Source organism: Leguminivora glycinivorella, chromosome 2 (assembly GCF_023078275.1).
Source record: "Leguminivora glycinivorella isolate SPB_JAAS2020 chromosome 2, LegGlyc_1.1, whole genome shotgun sequence".
Classification (NCBI taxonomy): Eukaryota; Metazoa; Arthropoda; class Insecta; order Lepidoptera; family Tortricidae; genus Leguminivora; species Leguminivora glycinivorella.
In genome coordinates this window covers 10761653-10781224 of record NC_062972.1, presented here as the reverse complement: position 1 = coordinate 10781224, position 19572 = coordinate 10761653, and the positions used below count along the sequence as shown (strand labels likewise).

General features: G+C 36.9%; 1 protein-coding gene across 2 annotated transcripts; it reads right to left on the bottom strand.

Annotated features, from left to right (window-relative positions):
• Window positions 1-9150: 9150 nt before the first annotated feature.
• Window positions 9151-15680, bottom strand: LOC125242326 (solute carrier family 46 member 3-like). 2 transcript variants are annotated; one of them, XM_048151101.1, is made up of 9 exons: window positions 15458-15680; window positions 14781-15009; window positions 14018-14311; window positions 13018-13170; window positions 12396-12588; window positions 11906-12007; window positions 10980-11117; window positions 10393-10476; window positions 9151-9495 (listed from the first exon to the last, which is right to left on the bottom strand). In XM_048151101.1, exons 1-9 carry the CDS (start codon window positions 15499-15501, stop codon window positions 9179-9181), a joined length of 1554 nt encoding a protein of 517 aa, XP_048007058.1. In that variant the 5' UTR covers window positions 15502-15680; the 3' UTR covers window positions 9151-9178. The 2 variants fall into 2 exon arrangements, with proteins under 2 accessions (XP_048007058.1, XP_048007059.1); XM_048151102.1 differs by having other exon boundaries at window positions 15454-15676.
• Between the last annotated feature and the right edge of the window lie 3892 nt (window positions 15681-19572).

Below are 19572 nucleotides of genomic sequence, written 5' to 3'. Positions count from 1 at the left end.
AGATATAAGTACCTAGTACCTACTTTGTGCAATATCTAGGGTATCAGTATCAATTAGGCACATCGGTAGGCCAGATGACGAGTTCCAGCAGGGGCGGCTCACTCGGCGATTCTATCGCCGCGCTACAAGTACATGCGGGCGGCCGCGAGTTCGCGGCCTAATCAGGGGTGGCGCGCGTTCTCACGGAACGCACGTTCGCACTTTCTAATGTTACTTTACGGCGCGAGTTTTTTTTAAGGTTCATATGCGATGTCCGCGTGTGGAATGGCTAGTAATGCTTAGGTAAATAGATATCATGAAGAAAATAAATACCATAGGACACTTTACACAGATCTACTATTGATTAAGTTCCTCGAAAAGATTCAATAAGGCTTGTGATGTTAGAACTTAAACAAAAATATATAAATACTATAAATATACCTAGAAATTATCCAAGACTTGAATATAATAGTGTAACGTTTTATCTGAGTATTAATTCGTTTTAAGGCATAGGCAACCCTATCGCCGGGCGCCGCGCACGTGCGGCTCGTTTCTTTGTTAGAATTTTGTAGGTATTTAAAAAGGCGGCATGTCGTGAACATCAAAGCAGTGGGCCTTCTGTACTTGTACTATTATATATTCTGTGGTTCCAGTCAGTGTTTATCGTATTTGTTTGAAAATAATCTTCTACCTTTAAACTAGCAATTCTTGTATGTATAATTGTATGTACAGATATAAATATACCTATAGGTATAGTTTCTATATTCTAAACAACTCGGAAACGCTCTAACGAGTTTAATGAAATTGCTGTATAGGGGTTTTCGGGGGTCGATCTTCCAGAAATTAAATAAATTTATGCATAGGCATTACATTCTATTCTTGCAAAACATTGCGCAAAAGAATCATTACCATTGCGACGGCTCCCTATGCTAAATTGCTAATAGTACCTACCTTAGTCGAAAAAGCTAACATTGTCAAAAAAATATACTGAATTTTATAATAAAATGTTTGAATGTATTTCTCTAAAACCTCAAAACATATGCAGGAGAAAAAAAAGCTCCTACTAAAATATTAGATCATATTACTTAAATATTGATTCACACGTAATCTTGGGCAATGCTAGTGACTTAAAAATCAAAATCCGTATTATAAAAATAAAATAAAATAAAATAAAATATCTTTATTTCAGACCAAAGTCCATACAGTGAGCAAAATACATTTTTAAAAACTTATTCTAATTCTAATTAAAGTGCCTTGGTAACAGCCACATACACTCAGTTATATGTGTAGGTGGCCACCACCGAGTGCATTCTAGTCCAGTGTATGAGGAGCTGACTATCCCAGCGATCAGCTAAGACGGCCAGAAGGCTGTTCCGGCTGCCACGCAGGCGGCACAAAGATGCCGCGCACCGCGCGCGCAGCATGGCCTGGAAACCATCTACGCGCGCATGCGCGAACATTCCCGATGCACTACACCAGCGCGGCAGCCGCAACAGCGCCCTGAACGCATTGTTATACTGGACGCGGAGGTCACCCAGCGCCCTCTGCGTACAGCTGGCCCATAGTGCACATGTGTATAGTGATGTGCAAAAAGCTTTAAACAAAGTTATCTTGACAGGCACTGTGCATCGCCCGAACCTATGTGCCAGCATGTTCGCCCTGGTCGCCAGCGCCCTCCGCTCCCTCTTTATATCCTCATCGTCACACATATCATCACATAATACATGGCCAAGGTACTTAAATACATACACTCTTTTTAATGGCACTCCATTAAGCAACACTGGAGGAACCTCTTCAGGACACTTATTACCAGATTTAAAAATCATTAATTCACTTTTAATGCAATTATATTTAAGACCATGACTGTTAGCATATTGCTCACAGACTAGTAACAGTTTCCTAAGCCCGCCTACCGAGGGGCTCAGCAGCACCATGTCGTCTGCGTAACTAATGTTATTGAAACTTGTGTCCTGTATGCGACAGCCGACATGCATGCTACTGAGCTCCTCGATAAGTGCATTTATATACAAGTTAAACAATTTAGGGAAGTCAAGCCCCCTGTCTAACCCCACATTCAAGGCCATACTCATCAGACATTGCATCACCCCATTTAACAACATTAGTTTGACTAGTATACCAATGCCTAAAAACATAGATTATTTCTCTAGGTACATTTGCCTCAAAAAGCTTTTTCCACAGAAGCTCATAATTAACTAGATCAAAAGCTTTTGATAAATCAAGATAGCATGCAAAAACAGGTGTATTTTTATTAGTATAATACTTAACAGTCTCCTTCATGCATATGATAGCACTTTCGGTGGACAGGCCGGGCCTAAACCCGAACTGTGCATCATGAAGTTGCAAATACTTATCAAGCTCAGCATTAAGTAAACTGTCAAATATTTTAGACACAACAGTAGCTAGTGAGATAGGTCTGTAGTTATTTATACAAGATACATCTCCCGTTCTATTTTTAACGATAGGTACAACAATTGTTTTAGTCATCTCACTTGGCATAAAGGAGTGACTCATACAAAAGGAAAAAAGCATAGCCAAAACCCTAGGCAGATGAGCACCTGCATACTGGAGATGCTCGATGCTCAAGCCGTCATGCCCGGGAGACTTACCCCTCTTCATGCTATTAATAATCTGAGAAATTCTCGTAGCAGAAAATTTGGTAACATTCACCCCGGCCATGGCTGCCCCAGCATCAGGCACCGCAGCACTGCAGTTCAATGGTGACTTCACAGAAAAATGTTCCTTAAACTTATTCGCTATCACCTTCGGCTCAGTACTGTTTTCGATACTCACAGGAAGTCCAGGTCTTATGTTAAGTTTATTAGTTTGTTTCCAAAATGCACGGAAGTCTTTATCGGAATGACATGAAGCAAGCCTATCAAGTTTTATCTGTTCTTGGTTTAACTTACACCACTTTAGTTTGGCCTTGAACCTGCGTCGACTACTACACATTTCTTCATACACTGGACCCGCTGAGGGCTCATTACAAAGTTGCCACATCTGAAATTTACTCCTAGACTCCCTGTGGGCATCAGCCACATATTTATTCCAACCCATGATCTGCCTACCTCTATGCCTTCTACACAGTTTACTTTTAGAAGTTATAGAAGCTAAACTTAGAGCACTAATAATATCACAGTACAATTTGGTAATTATATTTCTATGTTCCAAGTTATAAACCAAATGTATTCGATTTTCTCTGCCGAATGTTAAACCAATCGATACAAAAATACTTTTGAATGATGAATGCTTAGAGATGGTAGATACAACACTGTTCCTTGGTTTAACATTTTACAAAAATCTACAATGGAGTCCTCATATAAAGAAACTAGCAAGCAAATTAAGTTCAGCCGCATACGCCGTTAGGAGAATCAGGCAACTGACTAATGTTGAGACAGCTCGCCTAGTGTATCATAGTTATTTTCACAGTGTAATGTCATACGGTATTCTGGTTTGGGGCAAAGCAGCTGACATACAGACTATCTTTGTATTACAAAAGAGAGCCATTCGTTCTATTTACAACTTAGGAACACGTGAATCAGTAAGAGAACTCTTCAAAGAAATTAATATCTTAACTGTAGCTTCCCAATACATTTATGATAGTATAATTTATGTTGTTAAGAATTTAGACTGTTTCACTAAGAATTCTGATATCCATAATTATAACACTAGAAACAAAAATAAGCTTGCCATAAAGAAGTTTCGTGTCCGTAAAGTACAGAAGTCATTTGTTGGGCAATGCATTCATTTTTATAATAAGTTACCTGACACTGCTTTGAGATTACCCTCCCAGCTCTTAAGAACTACTTAAAAAAACATTGATGTTAAAGGCTTATTACAGAGTCGAGGACTATTTGACAGACAAACATGCATGGCCCGAACCAGAAACTACAAAAAACGAATAGCAATTAAAATAATTGTATTATGTATAGAGGACACAGTTCAGATAAGAAAGCACATCAAATATTTTATATTTTATGTTGTGTAGGTAAATTACATATTTAATGATATTGAGATTCATATTATCTTTTTCTTCTGTGACAATTTGATATGTTTTCTCTGAAGAAGAACGACGTATTATTAAGCAATAATATAATTTATTGAAATTAATTTCCATAGAGTACCTAGTCTGTTCATATTCTTTGATGAATACTTTTGCATGTTAAATTGTATCTTGTTATTTAATGCATGTTAATTATAAGATGTAATGTTTTGAAAAGAAGTTGCCCGCCGAGTTTCTTGCCGGTCCCATAGTGGATACCCCCCACCCAACTGAGGGGGGACTGAAATCTTCTCGAGGCTGAGGCGTAGGGTTAGAGCCGGCGTAGCTTTATTTGACGTTCATATGCGCATTGTAATATGCCTACTTGAAAAATAAATATTTCATTTTCATTTTCATTTCATTTTCATTTCATATTTCATTTTCATTTCATTTTCATTTCATTTCATTTTCATTTCATTTTCATTTCATTTTCATTATGACACATACCATCGCAGCATTGGGACAGAGACTGGGGAAAGTCAATATTCTTTAGTAACAAGTTACATTTATTTTTATACAGCTCAATTTCCTCTATATCTCTCTCTCCCCACAGAACACTATTTTTACTTTGATTATAGATAAATTGTTTTGGCTGTACGGAGCCCAAATTACACTTCACTATGAGTGGAAAATGGTCTGACCAGTAAACATCATACTTAATATATACATCAATAATGGTAGGCCAAGCTGCACTTGTAACAATACAATGATCAAGCCACCTCTTACACCCGTGAGATTCACTAATGTAAGTATAACAACTGGAATACATGCCAAGTTTATCAAAATCAGCACAGATCCACGATTGGTCCGAGCAATAATTAAGAAGTTCATTACAAAAAGGCTCGTTGGGATGCGAGTTAAAATCACCCAGAATAAAGACACTTTCAGCATCACAGTCACTAATTACAGCATTAATTGTACCTAGACACTGCGTAAATTCAGTCAGGTTGTCTGCACAGTCCGTGGGCATATACACACTGAAAACCAGGACTTCTCTATCTCGCAACGCTATTATACCGATATCAAATTCGTAAGTGTCCTAGTAACCGGGCGGTAAAAACAAAGTCACAGTTGTTTATGAATCATACATTATAATTAGTTTGTTTGTGAATATGTATCAAGATATCGTCGACTTAGATAAGTACCAAATTTTCCGAATTTATTAGACACACAATTTTCCGAATTTATTTTATCAGTTTGATTGTTACAGGTAAATGAGTAATGAACTTTTTTTTTGTAATATTTTGCTTATATTATATATCAATCTTACTATGCTATTGCGTTAAGAAGCATGGCTGGTGTGAAGTTGAGTGATAGGATCAGAAATAGCGTGATAAGAGAGAAGTGTGGAGTGGATGTAGATGTGGTGAGTTGGTGACAAAGATTGAGTCGATTGGTATTATGTTAAGGTGGTTCGGGCATGTAGTGAGGATGGATGAGAGGAGAGTAACGAAGAAAGTATATGAAAAAAGAGTGGAAGTTCAGTTGGAAGTGGAAGACCTAGGCGAACTTTTCTTGTTCAAATCGGGGAAATATTGCAAAAAGGCCAGGTCAGAAGTACTCGAAACCGACGAGCGTGTATGAGAAACGTTAATGAAAGTGTGTGAAGCGAAAGTGATTTGTCAGGATCGTAGTAAATGGAAATCCGTGATCTCTGCCTACCCCTCTGGGAAACAGGCGTGATTGTATGTATGTATGTATGTATGTATGCTATTGGCTGCGTATGTGAATGAGTGATTGTCACAAATTGACATGTCAAACATTAGTGAGGCGGCTGTTGGAACTAATTTGACTCCATAAGATTTAACATAGATAACTACATATAAAAGCCTAGAAAATGAGAGCAGCACCAGTGTACCTTGCGAAAATAGTCCTAGGGACCGATTTTTGAATTTCGAACGCACGAATTCGCTGTTCGGAAGTCTGTGGAAAACGACGTAATGTTATTATTGAGAAAGTACGGCTAGTAATTTTAAATCTAGTGGATATGACCACTCGTTTTCGATTTTGTTACTTAGTAGAATTTAAATCGCTAGTAGTGGAAATATTATTGAACGAAATTCACGAAATCGACTGGTCGACATTCAAAAATCGGCACCCTGCACTCAATTCAAAAAATTACAATTGTTTCAAATTGAAATATCGTTTGTAGTGAAAATATACCTACGCTTTAAAATCCTAGGTACCTACTATGCTAAATAAATGGCAATTGCTGAAGATTTGCTCCATAATCTACACCAAAAGTGTTGAGGCATGGCTTAACTTTAAAATCTAAGATAGATTCTATTTCTATCTAATAATTAATATTCTATTTTATAAGGTTAAGGTTATGCAGATAATAATTGTAAGTGCCCGTGTGGTGACGGGTTAAGAATTTCACCACCCCCTTTCTTCCCGTGGGTGTCGTAGAAGTCGACTGTGGGATATGGGTTCAATTGTGGCGTAGGCGAGAGGCTGGCAACCTGTCACTGCAATGTCACAATTTGGATTTCTTTCAACCCCTTTTTACCAAGAGTGGCACTGAAACTTAGTAGTTCATGTGCTCTGCCTACCCCTTTATGGGATACAGGCGTGATTATATGTATGTTATATGTATGTAATTGTAAGTGTATTTAATAGTTCACACAGATCATTTTTTGGCTTTAGTTAGGTACCCATTACTGCTTGAGATGGCAACCCGTATTCCACATACGTGAATACGTGCTTTACTAAGCAGTTATAAATAGGTGATTAAAATTGCCATCGGTTAAAAGTAATAAATTTAAAATGGTAAGACGAACAAAAACGGCGGCAATAAAAATAGAAAGCGGGAAGTTCCCTATTCTCAAATTGCCCAATATTTAGTTAAAAGATATTCTGTAGAATTGCAAAAACAAAAACCATTATGAGAATTATTTATAAGTATGAGTTTAATGGAAAGACAGAAAAACCGCTATCGCACAATGCACACGCCAAACCTATATGTCAGCATATTTTAATATGGTATAAGTATTATTCCATACAAAGTCTACTCTCCTCGGTAAACTGTTTCCAGGACATCTGAAGCCCATGTGTTAAGGCATTTGACCATGACCATACCATTCGTTGCAAAGGGACCGCGGGGGTTCCTCTGAAGCCACTGACCACGCCGAGCTGACCAATCAGAGCTTTAGAAGGGATCAGGGTCCAAAGAAGAAGCGTGTGCGCAATCGGATAATTGTAGCGACGAAAACCTTATATTATTGTTAATAAAGTTGATATTATCGTAACTAGAAATAAGTTGGTTTAGTAGGGATTTCAGTCAACACGAGGGATGAGAGTAGCAGGACACTCTGATTCCAGACTCCAAGGAAGACCCAAGTCTTTCCAGCTTTATTTCAATTTGTTCCCTAATCATATATAATTTTATTAATTGTTAAAGATTAATTTAGTAGTTATAGTAGAGAATAAAGCCAGTGGTTCCAGGTCCGGCGATAAACGAGCTAAGTACCTCTTTTATCCAAACAGCGTCTCTAGTGTTATTTTAAGTAACACAACACAAACATTTAATTATCTCTGTCAAGTGCAAGGCGAGTTCAATTCTTGCTTTCTAATCTGGATTTACTGTTGGTGTTGGGACAGATTCTATAACTTTGTAACAGTTAATTAGTATTTTAAAGTAAATGTAAAATGCTTCTTCAGTTTCTTTCAGCTTTGTGTTACTTATATTGTATGACACTTTATTGATTAATATTAGTGCGAGTTCGAGCCTCGCCATTATGTTAAATATAGTCCATATATTTGTCAAAACCAGGATTCGGGACATACTCTTATGTACATTCCGAAAGCGTTTGAAATGAGACGGCTAATATTTTCTTGTTATATCCTACAGATTAAACAACATGTGTATTTATTATTCATCAAACTGTGTTTATGTTTAGTGTAAACTGCCTTGGAAATTCTATTATTGCAATTCCTAACAAATTATTGTATTGTAGTATTATTATTAGACATTGTAGACGTTACGTTAATAAGGCGAAGTAAGGGTTTTAGCGGGTTTTCCCTTACTTCATGAGCCATTGATTTAATATATTGTCCCCGAGGTATGGGCTATATAGGCTGACTTGTATTGTATAAACTTTTGTCTTATAATTTATATAAATATTTCAAGTGATAAAGGCATAAATTGTTTTCCTCGAGTACGTATTTCTGCAGTTTATTCAAGTTTGCATTCATAGATTATTGATTTCATTTTATATAACGAATTCCTTATAGATTTCTTTGATAGGAACGCCCCATACCTTAATACATTTGCGATAATATATTTCAATTTTATAAATCGCCAAGTGCCTTTCCTTACAACTACCCCATATAGTAGCTCAGACTCCTTAGATTAGAATAGAGAATAGAATTGAAAAACGTTTATTGCAGAAACCATCATACAGCATCACATACATTTAAAAAAAAAGAGAGAAAAAGAGAGATCTTATGAACTAATACTTAAAACTATATTGCTTATTATTATACAACAAAAGATCCTGTTGCTGCAGATAGAGGCCACAAAAGGACTCCACTCAGCATATGCTCCAGCATATAATGCTACAGCGCTGGTCTTCCGTGAAGCCCAGGAAGTAAGAAGATAGCTCAGAAAACTAAAGGCAGTGTCAATATAAGGAACAAAAAAGTAAATTGATTAAAATAAGGAACTGGATAGCAATTATTTGAATAATATATAAACAGGTCTGTGAATGTATTAAATATAATATAAAGTGAAATATATAAATATTACGTAGTTGATAAATAGTCATCACATTTTAAACAACTAAATACTCATAATTATCGTTGTAACGCCGTTCTGACATATTAAACCATTTAAGTAGGTATTAGGTAGGTACGCACAGTGTTACGGCTAAAGGCTACTTGCTATTTATTGTGCTAGGCTATTCATCTACATCCTAATCAATCTAGTTTATTTAATTCTCTAAAGCCTTCAGCATGGTATTTTAGGACCCCCCAATACCTTTACATGCTCTAGTGCTCTTTGTTGTGAGAAGGTACGAGTATAAGTATATACGGCCATAGGAAATAATTACATGAACTTGGTTGCTGTACATTACGAAAAATATAGGACTGTTGTAAATAAAACTATTGCAAATGTTAAGTAAACATTTATTCGATTTATCACGTCTTTTTGGCTTCTTGACTCTTTGGCTTTGCTTCATCTTGTTTCTTTACACATTCACAATTATCTTCTAAAACAACTTTTGGTGCGACTAAAGGTTTCTCTGGTGGTGCTTCTGTTTCGTGATAATTACTCTTTTGTATAAGTTTTCTAGTAATTAGGAATGACAATAATTGGATAGCGGCTAATGAGAGGCACGGTATGAGCCAGGCGTCCGCCATGGTCGTGACAGTTTTGCTGTACAGGTAGTTGAAGAGGGGAGACGCTACGAGGAGAGTTGCCGATTCGAGAGCTCCTAGAAGACTGTAGATTTTACCTGGAAATTATGAGCTTAATGAAATTTTTGTTTTTGTGTTGAAATCGATATGAGGGTACGTAGCACATTGTCCGAAGTACGAAATTTCGAAAGACATGATATCGAAAATCAAAATTGCTAATGTACGAAATTCCTAAAGATGCATGTCCTTCTACACTTTTAATAGAACGATCTCAGTTTCGAAAGTCAATATTCCTTTGTCCAAAATGCCTTACACCAATACTTCGAAAGTAGATAATTATATCTAGTTCTTAAACTTGCTACTTTCAAAAATCCTAATGATTATTTTTCGAAGAGAATTACCATATCTATTTTATGTTCAGTGTGGGGACTTTTAGGGTTCTGTATTAGTTTCCCATTCGATATATCAAGCTTAGAATAAAACTTGAATGTCTTCATAAAGGTGTAATTTGTACATTTTAAAATTAATTTAACTAGACATACGACAAACACCTTTCGAAATTTCGTAATTAATAAATTTTAAACTTAAGTCAACTAAACGTAGAAAAAATGTCGATAGTATTTTCGTACATTAGCAATACTGTCCTTTCGGCTTTCTAAAAATAGGCTAATTAATCATAGGACATGCATCTGTAGGAATTTAGTACATTAGCAATTTAAATTTTCATATAATGTTTTTCAGAATTTCGTACTTCGGACATTTAATTTTCGACATTGTGCTACGTACCCCAATATGATTATGCTGAGCTACACAAGAAATTGGACTGTAGATCAACTTGTTGTAAACAATAATCAGCCGTTACAGCTTTTCCTTGACAATTAGTCAGCCGCGTAAAGACGACATTTTATTCATCAACACGGTTTTCTATAACTGTGACACTAAAATTAACGTGTAGATATCTAAGTACACTGTACTCAATTAATTTACATACACACCTTGTTCGGTTGGTAAAATTTGCTTATTCAGAATCGGCCTTTGCACTACTTGTGAGCCCTGGCTTATGATGCCCACCAAGGAAACTGAAACCAAAATATAATTATACACTGAAACACACTCAACTTATCATTCTAGTAGCCACTCACATGTTTCCAGTAGCTAGAGCTAGAGCTTGCACATGCACACCTCTGAATTGCTTTTAGTAATAGCTGTGGCTACATAGCGGGGTATGTAAGAAATATTTATTCAAACACAAAAACTTCGATCCATGTCTTCATTTTGTGGACCAAGACGTTTGTTTTTGTACTTAATATCTAATTTTAAATGACCTTGACTTTCTGCTTCGCAGGAATAGACACGAGGGATCAATCACGAAATCGTGATTATCGATCGATACTTATGCAACCAAAATGTATGTTACTGCACTGCAATGAGGCTGGACATAGTCATGACGTGATTGTCAGGAGGTGGAAGGACAGGCAACTCTGCACGCCCACTCGTCCGAGAGTCGCAGCCGCTTCAGCAATGTCAGGCGATAGTCGTCTCTGCAGATAATAATAAGGAACAAGGGTTGTTAGGAACTTACGTAAGAATACGATGTAAGTGTATTTAGCTGCTATGAGGCCGGATGTGGCCAGCAGGTAGGACACGCAGCTTAGAACGCCCACTGCCTCGTCCGACAGTCTCAGTCGCCTCTTTAGTAGTGTCAGGATCAACATTGTTCCTGCAGCATAATATTCATAATAAAACTATGAAGCAAAGTACCGAGAAATGCAGATTGTACGTAGGTATGAACTATTATGAAATGGCGTATGAGTTATGCGAAAAATCGTACTAATGTGTCAGCAGGCGGTTGCTATTAAATAGTAGGTACATATAGGTATTACATATTTATTTAATTTCTATACTCATCTCTTTTACACGTCATAATTTATGTACATGATTATTATATAGTGTATTAAAATGAATATATTAGTAATTATAGTTAAATATGTCAACACATTATTAAATTAAATCGAGGAATATTGAGCATTCTATTATATTAAAATGAAATGAATACAATGATTCTGAATGTCAATATATAAGTAATGTATGTGAATGTATATGGGCCTCGTATTTATTTGTAGGTATATGATGGAACACAAAATTTTAACCATCGTTGTGTTCATTTTAGAGATGTATGAAAGAACTTGAAAGAAGAAACATGCTGCGCCGATCCCAAGTGCATGATAAGGCAAGCGAATGATGATGATCGTTTATGTCTTGTTTTGTATTTTGTAGTTTCACAGTGCCTTAGTGTAAACTGTAATGCTGTGTTACTTTTTGATTTGATTAAATAAATAAATAAATAAATAAATAAATGATGTGTTCGTTTTAAAATACCACAGCCTCTACTTTAGGGATTCAAATACGTACTTAATATTTATTTTGGCGACATTTGTGAAATAGAGAGCTCTAGATATTGATAAACATATGAATATGGAAGCTTTTTAAATAAAAAAATATTTTTACCCAGGAGACTGACAATATTCCGGTAGGCGAGGAACAATCCGAATGTGATGTCATCCCAATTGAACTTTTTCCGGTAGTACATGAAGGCCAGCATTACTTCAGCTGAAACATAAAATGAAATATTTGTAGAAAATGAGTGTGTTTTGCATTTGTAATTATGACCTGAAGTTGCTATGATATTATATTAATCAGCAAGAGCCGTCTCAAGTTGGACTACTGACACCTAGTCCACCAGCAGTTCTTGATAACAAGGCACTTAATGGCCAAGAAGGGCAGTCGCCAGTTGAGCATATACTCGTACTCTGAATACAGGCGAATATAAACTAACTTGACAACAGTAGTTTGTCCGACAGTCCCACTAGTAGCATCAAGGATATGACGGTCCTCCTATAATCCTGCCGGGCTCGCATTAGGCTCTTGACAGCTAGGAAGGGCACTCGCCAGTTGACCAATTGACCATGGACAACTTTCCAGCCAGTGATAAACTTACTTGACAACAGCAGCTTGTCGGACAGTCCCACCAGCAGCATCAGGTATATGACGGTCCTCCTGTAGTCCTGCCGGGCTCGTACCAAGCTCTTGATGGCTAAGAAGGGCAGTCGCCAATTGAACACGGACACTTTATTGTCCGTGTTCACGTTCACGTCCTTCACGTACATTATCACGAATATTAGAGATGAAAACTGAAATCAAAATGTTGGAATAAGTAAATATATGTAAGATCGGTATAATAACGACATTTATCTTGAGCTTATCGTTACCCTGGTAAATCAAGTAGTAGTAGACTCGTAGGTACACTATTTAAACAATTGACACTATGGTTTAATTTACTCGTAATTAGTTTTAAATACCTAGTTTGCCCTTTTTCTTCTTTCATTACCTATATAATATATATACTATAATAGATAGATATGGTATAATTTACGTCGGCATTTGCTAAAAATAGGCAATAGGAAAATAAATCAAGGATTGTAAAGTTCAGTCAAGGCCATTGCACATATGGGGCAAATGTAACTAATAGCTGCTCTAGCTATTGAAACATCCAACTTTGCGTTATGCCGATACTTACAATGGCTTTAACTGAGCTAACTCTAAATAGTCAGAGTAAGTACCTGCAGGAGTAATGAAATGGGAAACACACCGTGGAATCCTAGCTGGCGGTAGAGCAGCGGGCCGCTGACGGCGCCCAGGACGTGCGCTATTTGCATGGCGGCCCTGTGCGTGCCCATGGTTCGAGTAACGTCCCTGCCTGTTGCGTGGCACACCTAAAATGTGAGGATTGAATGAGAGGGTGTAGAACTTGGAAATGGAAATAGTTACCATATCGAATGTAAATAACGGCATAACTCTTCTTAGATGAGCTGTCTCTTTTTTGCATCATATGATTTGATGCGCTTTGGTCTGAAGGATGAAGGTAAATAATATATGTAAGCATGAATACATATTTGTATAAGGATCCGCCTTCCTTGTCCCTTGTCGCACTTGGTCAGATTTTGTGTCACAAATTGCATGCTGGCCAGTGTATTGTGCTCGTTTTAACGGAGAATTTAAATACCCTGGCCAAACAATTATGCTGAACTACGAGTATTATCGAAATAAGTAAACTTTTTAATACTTTCAAAAAAGGTTATTACACAATAACTACAGCAACATTCTGCCACCAGTGTGCAAAACTAACACATATTTTAATTTAAGCCATAATACACATACATATAAACCCTCTATGCCAACAGATTTTTTGACAAATTTTGACTATGACTTTAATGTGAAGTGTCAAGAGTTCAAGACGTTTGATTTCATAACCGAAAGTCGACCGCGAAACGCGATTAGTTAATTGAAATTTTGTTATCTGCCAGTTAAGACATATCTATTGCTCGGTGCGCAAGTGATAGTAAGATATGCAAGGCAGGCCCTCAGGTTATCTACTTACTATGCGCAAGGTTTTGGTGGTTTTTGCTTATTATTCCCTATCATTCTACACTCAATCTCGACCCGATAAACTTGGAGCGAAGATGTCAATAAGACTTATGTCAAACCATCAGACGATGTCGTATAATTACTATGAAAATGTATTCAATTCAAACTAAAAATGGCTGTAGTAAAAATCCTTACATCTCCGATGTGGCTGAAAGAGCCTGCCAGCATGAGACCGAAGTTTCCACCGAGAGACATCGGTATCTGCACCGCGTACAAAGTTTGCGTCGCGTTGAAGTTAGGAAAGATGCTCAGGAGAATGATGAACGTTGTCATAACGCACATGCCCGCTAAAGGCATAATGATTATTGGTTTTCTTCGGCCGCTGCAGTCGCTCCATGGCCCGACGAATAGTAATATGATGGTGGAAATTAGTGCGCCTACAAAACTTCGACTGATGTTGACTTGTGAGACGACCGTCTGACTTGCTGCCTGGAATCCAAAGAAAGGTAAGTTAAAACAATTTTTGAGCTGAACCGATGTTCTTTTTTGTTTTAAATATAAAAAAACCATTCGATTGACCTCTGTAAGTTTTGAAACTCGTAACGTATATTTTTACGGTGCTACAACAACGTGCGACAAGGTTCATGTTGACGTATCGCATGCGACAGTCGTATCGTCCAAAAGGTGTCCCTCAAAAATGTTCCTCAAAAGCCTTTTTTAGGCATCAGGATGCCGCTATTATAAATTCCGTGTCGTAGATAGGTATTGCAACGCCTCATAAAAACTTATCTTTATGATATTTACTGTCTTGTGATACATGTCCGATTATCCAAAGTCCAAATACAAATTGCTCTTCAATTTTACATTTAAATATATTCAATAATCTATACGACCGTTATGCAACCATATCTACTCATTATCACGATACGAGAAGACAATGCCAGTATTATTCGATTACCTCCGCGCTTCTGAACTCCTCACCGACGCCTTTGTCGCATATCTCCGGGGCTATGTTCAGGTCAACCATGCAAGCTGTACGCAGATACAGGATCTGCAGGGACGTCTGGGACAGGTTGATGGCTACCATAGCGCCGATAAGGGCCGGTTCCATTATCATTTTCCATTTCTGTGGGTCTGGTTTGCATTCTTCCTTTTTTTTAGCTCCTGATAAACATGCGCTACTCGAACTGAAATTGTTTAATAATTAACATTGATAAAGTGGGTAAATGAAGATGGACTAATAGTCAATAGTATACGTATAAAGTTAAAATGTATATGCGTCAAAAGTTTGACGCGAATGAAAAGCTGTGCAATGATCTCCGTAAGCTGGATTGGCGCTCAGATCATTCGTCATTTAAAATAACCTAGGTACAACTTTGTGATAGATGCAAACATTAATCGCTCCACTCAGTAGTCCGTCTTTTTTATAAATATCGGATGATGATAAACATTAAGGAAGTAAAATATGTATATTGTATATACCTCCGTAAAGCGCTGTATTTATACAATTGTGATACATGTAGTTGCTAAGTATGTAGGTTTGGGACAACATATTATAATTATTGGCATTATTATAGGTATTTATGATTGCCAAGTATTCCTACTATAAGTTAATAACTAGCCGTACTTACTCACTTTAACTTTTCCAACTCGTGGATATCGACGCCGTTGGTAGTCATGACCCACAGTTAAATTACACATGTAAATTAGATTAAATTTAACGTTTTAATAACATTATTTAGCGTTAACAGACACACGTAAACATCACAACCACACGCGCGGGTTTCCAGTATCGCGACGCTTTTACATGTGAACAGGGTGGCTAGCCGAATGGCACAAACGCTCACGAAACGCTCACGAAACGAAGCGCTAGTAGATATCTATCTCTATCGCGCTTGCGTATTGGCGCGACAGAGCCAGCGGTGTATCGCTTTCGTTTGGCGTCGGAGAAATGCCATTCGGCTAGGCACCCTGATAAGATCCGTCTGTTTTCAAATTGTATCGGAGACAAGCCGATGCGTTGGGGCCTCGACTCACCTCACTGATAATTGCACGCAATTTGCGTTACATTGCGGCATTTGATCGATCGTTGAATTCGTTGCATCTACTTAGCCGTATATTATTGAAAATCGCTTGGTGAGAGAGTCCCTTATGCAGCCGCGGTCGGCGATATAGTGCGAGGTCTAGAGGTCGGGACTACAATGGCCTGTTTCACACGCGCCGGGATGCGAAACAGCTGATATCCAAGCACACTGTCAATTGGTTTCACTTACGTTCGATTACTCCCCTAGTCCGTATTCAGTCAGCTTTAATAAATTAAATAATAATATTTGTAAAGTATGTGAAAGTCAGATAGACAGATATAAAGGATGTCGTTTCTTATACACCCTGTTTTTACTGAATTCCGTTAACTTTAAGGGTTCTTTAGATCAAATATTATTAATTTCTCTAAGAAACAAGCGTCTTAACTTTTACGGTTATCGAGTTATAAAAAAATTAAGATAATTACTCAACACGTGTGTGACAGCCTTTACCAATTCCTAATGTTATTTGTTTTGACATGTGCCGTCAATCACTTGACACTATCTGGAATGTAATTCTTAAGGGTCTCTCACACTAATAAATTCATTTATTATGTATGAAAACGATGAAAAAATTTTTTTTGCGAATTTAACAAAAAGTGATATACAGGATGGTTCCTAATAATGAACCTAACGTGGTGTCGAATTTAACGGAAATAAAAAAAAAACACGGTGTATAATACCTATGGAATAACAGCCTATTCACTCTTGACTTGAATTCACCCAGATTGTATTCGCCCGGGAATACCTATGGAATAATATGACAGTGTCACATAAAATTATTGTTTATACCGATTTGTGCTCCGAATGATCATTTCTCATAATTTTACTTATCATAATTTTGTTTCATTATTATCAATAGTACTACTATCACTGTTCATAATAATCATTTAGTCGAAAATTGTTAATCATAAATTCTATACAAATATTTAATAACATTCATAATTTTGTGTTTAAGAAAATCATTCATCATAAAATTATTTAAAAAGTTTTGGGGAAGTTCTATGAAAAACTTGTGCCATTTATAGAAGTGCGCTTGAAGCTTTTACAGTGACATATACAATTTACATTAAAAATTCGTTTCTGGTTCGCTCACGGTCAACCTAACACACTCCTCCTCGCTACGCTCGTCGTCGCACCTAACTGGACTGTCACATGTGATGTCTGTTCTGTTAAAAATAATATAACGATAAATTATATTACTCGCAATCGTTATGATCAATAAGTATATAAACATTAGTATAAAACGTATTTATAATGAATGACATTATGAACATAAGTCATTCGAAGTTACGATAGTTATTAACATAAAATTGTTATAAATAATGATCGTTATAATGTAAAATTATATGAGAAACATTTTCGGACTACCAATAATCTATACAACAATTTTATATGAACTTTGGCGCACCCGATTCATGAATTAATTTTCACTCTGCCATTTTCGTGCCTCTTTGGCTTTATAAACCAGTAGGTGCCTAGTGCCACAATTTTGGCAAAAGTTTATAGGCAGAGCGGAGCAATTTTGTAGGAAATATAAAACTCAAGTGTCCTACGTGATTCACACCACGAGTACTGTCTCCTGGCGTGAAATGTACATATCATAATGATAACTAAATGATTATTGCTATTGATATTAGCATTTCACGTGGAGGCCGCCGTACAACGCTCTTCCTTGACAAGAATGTAGGTCACATTATTCCTATTTATAGATAGGTTTATTATTTATCTTAATTGACATCTTTAAGAATATAAGGATAATCTATATTTTTCTTGGAACCTATTTAATATTCATGACGCAAATAGGGGAGATCCGCCATGAAACGTACTTTGAAGGAAGATTACATACTGTATTTAAAAACTTAGGAACTTGTTAACTATCCTTATACATTTCGGATATACTATAGTATAATTTTTAACCGTCGCCTCATATCTCTCAAGAAGGACGGTTATCAAGTCGTCTACATGTATGTTTTTTTTTTTTTATGTTTGTTCCTCGATATCTCCGTCGTTACTGGACCGATTTTGAAAAATTTTTTTTGATTGAATGTATATGCATACAGATTAGTCCCATTTTTCTCAGAACCCAGTTCTGATGATGGGATCCTGGAGAAATCGAGGGAACTCCTCGAATCTGAAAGACATACATATGGTGATTTTTGTGTTTTTAAAGGAACAGCATGCATTTAGGTACGGAACAGTGACATTTGGTGCAGTGGAACTGCTGATGATGGCCAGAACGGAACTCTTCAAATCTGAACGGCACGCTTATAGTGACTTTGGTATTTTTATAAGAACAGCATGCAGTTTCGTCCAGAACAGTGACATTTGGTGCAGTGGAATTGCTGATGATGGTCAGAACCGAACTCCTCAAATCTGAACGGCACGCTTATAGTGACTTTGGTATTTTTATAAGAACAGCATGCACTTTCGTCCAGAACAGTGACATTTGGTGCAGTGGAACTGCTGATGATGGCCAGAACCAAACTCCTCAAATCTGAACGGCACGCTTATAGTGACTTTGCCATTTTTATAAGAACAGCATGCGCTTACGTCTAAAACAGTGACATTTGGTACAGTGGAACTGCTGATGATGGTCAGAACCGAACTCCTCAAATCTGAACGGCACGCTTATAGTGACTTTGGTATTTTTATAAGAACAGCATGCACTTACGTCCAGAACAGTGACATTTGGTGCAGTGGAACTGCTGATGATAGTCAGAACCGAACTCCTCAAATCTGAACGGCACACTCATAGTGACTTTGGTATTTTTGTAAGAAAAGCATGCATTTAAGAACAATGACATTTATTTAGTTATGTTTGTTAAGCATATTGAGTTTTTAAGTCAAAGTTTGTCAAACTTCGATTTCTTATAATATAATCGGATTCATGAGGATTTGAGGAAACTCCTCAAACCTTAACGTTATACGTATATTCATTTGTGTTGCCATCTAATAATTAAAGCATTAAAAGCAGTTTAAAAAAATACTTACACATTTCTACATAATCCAACATTCGAAAGTAGCTTTCACCAGAACCCGAAAGGCGACGGTTTTTTTTTCTTAAAAATTATATTGTTAATACACTTGTAGTGAGAAAAATTATATTTGATTTATCTCATTTATGTCCGTTTCATAACGCATGTAGCATTGAATCGGACAGTGGGTGTCTTGAAACAGACAAGAAACCAATGCCTTAATTTGAGGCACATAAATACTCAATGTTTCACAAAGTTGCTGCTTTTACACTATGATAATTATTTTAATAAGGCGATTACTTTGGTAGAACCCAAACTGAGGTCATATAATTAACAACTACAATAACTCCACAGCAGACTCTGCTGCAGCTTTTTCTGGACGAATCCTTTCTTTGGCGGCATCTGATAGTGATGAAAATAAATAAAACCAGTTTTAAAAAAACTACAGTTACTATAATATGCAGGAGTAATGAATCGGACATTGACTGGTACATTATTGTACGTCCGTTTCAACGCGACGGTACCTGTCCGATTCATTGCGCATCTAACCTTTAATAGTTATTTGTTATACAAGGGGGCAAAGTTTTATTTTAACGCCGAGTGTGGAATTGAAAAAAACCGGCCAAGTGCGAGTCGGACTCGCGCACCGAGGGTTCCGTACAAACCTAAGGTTTTCGGATTTTTTCCTTTA

Excerpts from the sequence above, each read along its gene's own strand:
- LOC125242326 (XM_048151101.1), bottom strand. The coding sequence starts at position 15,501 with ATGACTACCAACGGCGTCGATATCCACGAGTTGGAAAAGTTAAA. Across the intron at positions 12,589-13,017 it reads CCATTTCATTACTCCTGCAG|TTTTCATCTCTAATATTCGT; the intron begins GTACTTACTCTG and ends TTTTGATTTCAG. Across the intron at positions 10,477-10,979 it reads CACTTACATCGTATTCTTAC|TTTCCTTGGTGGGCATCATA; the intron begins GTAAGTTCCTAA and ends TTTTGGTTTCAG.